Genomic DNA, 4,355 nt, shown 5'->3' with positions numbered 1-4,355 from the left:
AATTACTTGTATTCTCAGGAAATCAGTAGACAGGTACTCCCCGAGCTTTTGAGAAGATGGAGATACTTTGAGTCATATCTTCTTCTTTTATATAACTATTTTGGTTTCAATATACAATGATTGAATACATGTAAATACTTATACTTATTAAATACAATGGTTGTTTGTACTTTGATTATTATGATGCATGTTTGTGATACTACAAATGAAGTCCTCCACCCCCGGACGTTTCCGCCGTCTGGTTTGGGGGTGTGACACATATGGTCAAAACGAATGTTTACATCTTATGAATAGTAGATAAAATTCATAAACCTTCGTTAACTTGTTATCTCTACCATCCGCCTAGATCAAACCAATTTTGGCCGGTTGTTTCTTGACCTTTATTCCAGATTCCAACTTTAGAAAAATCATACATGTGAACCTATCCTAAAATCATATGTTCGCACAACTTTTTCATTAAGATTGAGTTTCTGTAGTACGTGATTCCAACACTATTGTAATTCCAACATTGTAGACCACATCTATGAAAGAACTAAATCGACCCCAAAAGCTTGATGTCAAACAAACAACTGTCGTGAAGAAGACTGAGTTTCACCTACTTGTGAGGTACTTGTTGAGGATGCAATGTTGCTGGTCATTGGCGTGCAACTGCTTCCTAGTTCTCTACTCGACGAGATGGCTTCTCTTGTACTAATAATCTCTTGGTTCAAAACGCTGGAAGACATCTCAAAAAAATTATGATAATTATACGAAATATTGAAGGTGCATCGACATCAAAAAAGTTATTTCTTTAAATAAGCTAAAAACAGCATAATTTCGGAATATTTTCACATATTCAAAATTTTCGAACCACCATTTTATTGAAAAGGTAATTCGAAAATAATAATTGAGTTTGAAAACCACCGAAAAAAAAAATCGAATTAAGTTTTTTCATAAATTAGATTCTTTTAAATCTGTGTGAGTTTGAAATTTCATAATTGAGTTTAAAATTTCGGATAAGGCAATTTTCGAGGTTGCTTTACTTCATATAGTCAAATGTGAAAATCTAAGGCATTTTTGGAAAACCTTATTTTCGAACAATGTTCGGAAATTCCAACTTAACTTCCCAAATTATGATTTTCGAAATACCATTACATCAAAGATCGGATTTCAAAAAACTATCCTTTTCAAAAACCATGTTAAAATTTTAATATTTTTGAAAAGGGTGGTTATAATATGCGACACATTTTGTTTTTTTAACAACTACTAATCTAATCTTAAAATACACCAATGTCGTCAGCAAGACTTGAACTTTTAACAATTTGGGGCAGGAGCACCTTTCCAACTTGTGATACCACTAGGCTATAGTCTTTTGGTAATCAAACCAAACTGCCTCCTAGTCTTCTCTTTTCTTAATATATCAGTTTTAATTTTTGTGGCTTTCATGAATATTAATTACAATGATGTTTTTGTTCATTTAGAATTATTAAGTTGTTATTCTCTCTGATGTTTCACTTCTCACTGATTTGCAATCATGAATGCTAAATTTGACAAGGAAATGTGTTTTAAGCCGCATATTATGAACAATAGTAATTAGCATACATATTAAAAACATACACAAAATACCCTTTATAGGACATCACCATAAAAAAAAGTATTGGGTTTTAAAAAACAATTTGAATTCGTTTTCATTTGTCATTAACAAGTTCAGTCTCTACAAATTCAACATCAATATATACCACCATGGCACCATTATATGATATTATGGATATGTGTCTCAATCCATCTACATTTAGAAAGACTTATGTGTTGGGTTATGAGAGTCCTTGTACAACAAAAAAAGGACAGCGGAAGCAACATAAAATCGTAACGCTCATTAAGGACCTTTATTCACCACATCTAGGAAACAAAATCAAAAGGGATAGAAAACATACACTTGAATTCTTTGGTTTATTTTATTTCACCGGTTGATTGGACTTAAAGGATACAACATAGAATCTCTCTCTTGTTATTACACCCAAGAAGCAAACATTAGCTAGGAAAACACCCCAACAGAAAGCACGTTCTAAATCTAATCAGTGGTGAGTCTATAATAGAAAAGTAGGTCGTTCCTTAATTAAGTGCAACCAATAAAAATAAAAGAGCCAACAATAATTTTGATAAGTCGGATTCTACATTATAAAATATATGAACATTTATTCAAGTAGGTGAAACTACAGGATGATTATAAAAAATATTAAATGTGTACACATTTAACATTTTCTAAAGTAAATTTAGAGAAAAAATACAAAAAAAAAAAGGAATAATCTTGTAATTCAATATATAATAATAAAAAAACTATTGACATAGTTTAAATAACTGTATTGAATTTTTTAAAATTTTAAAATCTTGTAAAATATTAAAAAATACGTTATATTGTGTGTTTTTTGGCATAAATTTAAGGAGTACATTATGGAAGGAACATTAATTATAGAAAGAATTACTAAATTTATATTAGTAGTATTAGTTGGAATTTTTAAAAAATTGAAAAACACAACATAATAATGACAAGTGGAAAAATAAGTAAATCAAAATTACAAGAAAATGTCGTGTGTGAAAATGAAGAAGATGACATTTGACAAACATTTTTTTATTTATTAGGTTAGATACTTATATTTTACGATTGTATCTCACGTACAGTCTTATAAATTAAAATATTTGTATAAATATATTATTAATAATAAGTTCTAAAATAATATATATATATATATATATATATATATATATATATATATATATATATATATATATATATATATATATATATATATGACATTAAAGTAACTTGAAAATTAAGAATTAAAAAATATGAAAACTCAAATACTTTAATTAATAACTTATACAAGATGATTAGAATTTTTTTTACTAACAAACATAATGAATTAGAAGAAGTAAGACAACGCACATTTTCATCATATAGATGTTTATGTGCTTTTTTAGAGTTTAACTATTTTTTCTATACAATTGTATGAAAATGAAGTTAAAAAATTCTTATTTTACTATTAATGTTCGGAAGTTTTATTTATCAAAATAAATGTTTATAAATTACAAAACATTAAATAATAATTATTATTTTTAGCTTTTCTAGCGTTTTAATAGTTTAAGGTTTTAAATTTAAATACATTGTAGGCTAGATTAGAGTTGCAGCCTTTCAACTTTCTACCAAAACCCCATTAACTCATTTTTAAGTATGTAACTAAGAGAATGAAAAAGAATGATAAAGTGCGAGAGAATAAAAGATAATTTATAGATTGGCGCTTGGAAAAGAGGAAAGAAGAGCAGACCGGCCATAGAGGTTGCTATCGCCGACGATAAAGGATGATACTTGCTTCTTAGAGTTTTAGAATGAGTTCAAACAAAACACACAAGGTCATTCGTTATACCCACCACATACCACAAATGTGGTGGGTGTCACATCAGCACCACATTCCCCTACCACTAACACACACCACTCCATCTCATTATTTTTATTTTTTTTTAATTCAAAAATACAATAAAATTACATTTTTTATAATTAAAAATCATTCATTTTTTTTAAACTAGTTTTTCATTAATTTTAAAAATAAAAGTACAATTTCAAACTACATTACTTAGTTAATCTAGAAAAAAAAAATATTACATTAATTAAAAAAAACAAACAAACATACATATAAAAAACCTAATCGTCGTTCATGCTATGTTGGTACAAATGTTCCGCGACATCTTCTCGAAGATTGAAACACGTTTCACTGTTATGAATTTCAACAACTCGCTCTAAAAACGCGTTCGTTCCGGGTACGAACTCCTCAATTGGAACGACAACGTCGTTCAGATCATACGTGCAAATCGCTCGACCTTCATCTTCAATAATCATATTATGCATTATAATACATGCTAGGACCATTCGTTTAATTCTTTATTTATCCCAGAGTCGTGTAGCATATTTCACTACATGTCATGTATGCTTAAGGACTCCAAATGCCCTCTCGATATCCTTTCTCGCCGATTCCTGTTTTTTTTGTAAACAACTTTGCCTTTTCACTTCGAGGAACCGAGTATGCCTTCATCAATGTAGAATAATCCGGGTATATCCCATCACCAAGGTAGTAACCGTATTTGTACGCGTTCCCGTTCACCGTGAACGTCATATCAGGTGCTTTGCCAGTCCAAATATCGTTGAAAAGTGGAGACTGGCCAAAAACATTAAGGTCGTTGTTAGACCTCGCTACTCCAAAGAAGGCATGCCATATCCACAAATCTTGAGATGCAACAACTTTTAGGATGATAGTTGGTTCACCTATATCTCCTCGAGTGAACTGACCCACGCCATGCATTTTGACATTTTTCCCAAGCCACAT

At 29.9% G+C, this 4,355-nt stretch overlaps 1 protein-coding gene across 1 annotated transcript; it reads right to left on the bottom strand.

The window, feature by feature from the left end:
• Window positions 1–3,962: 3,962 nt before the first annotated feature.
• LOC145121816 (uncharacterized) lies at window positions 3,963–4,355 on the bottom strand. Its single transcript, XM_079057517.1, has one exon. It carries the CDS (start codon window positions 4,353–4,355, stop codon window positions 3,963–3,965), a length of 393 nt encoding a protein of 130 aa, XP_078913643.1.

Source organism: Lactuca virosa, chromosome 6 (assembly GCF_052849685.1).
Source record: "Lactuca virosa cultivar CGN04683 chromosome 6, Lactuca_virosa_CGN04683_v6, whole genome shotgun sequence".
In the NCBI taxonomy this organism is placed as follows: Eukaryota; Viridiplantae; Streptophyta; class Magnoliopsida; order Asterales; family Asteraceae; genus Lactuca; species Lactuca virosa.
This window is presented reverse-complemented; position numbering and strand designations above follow the sequence as displayed.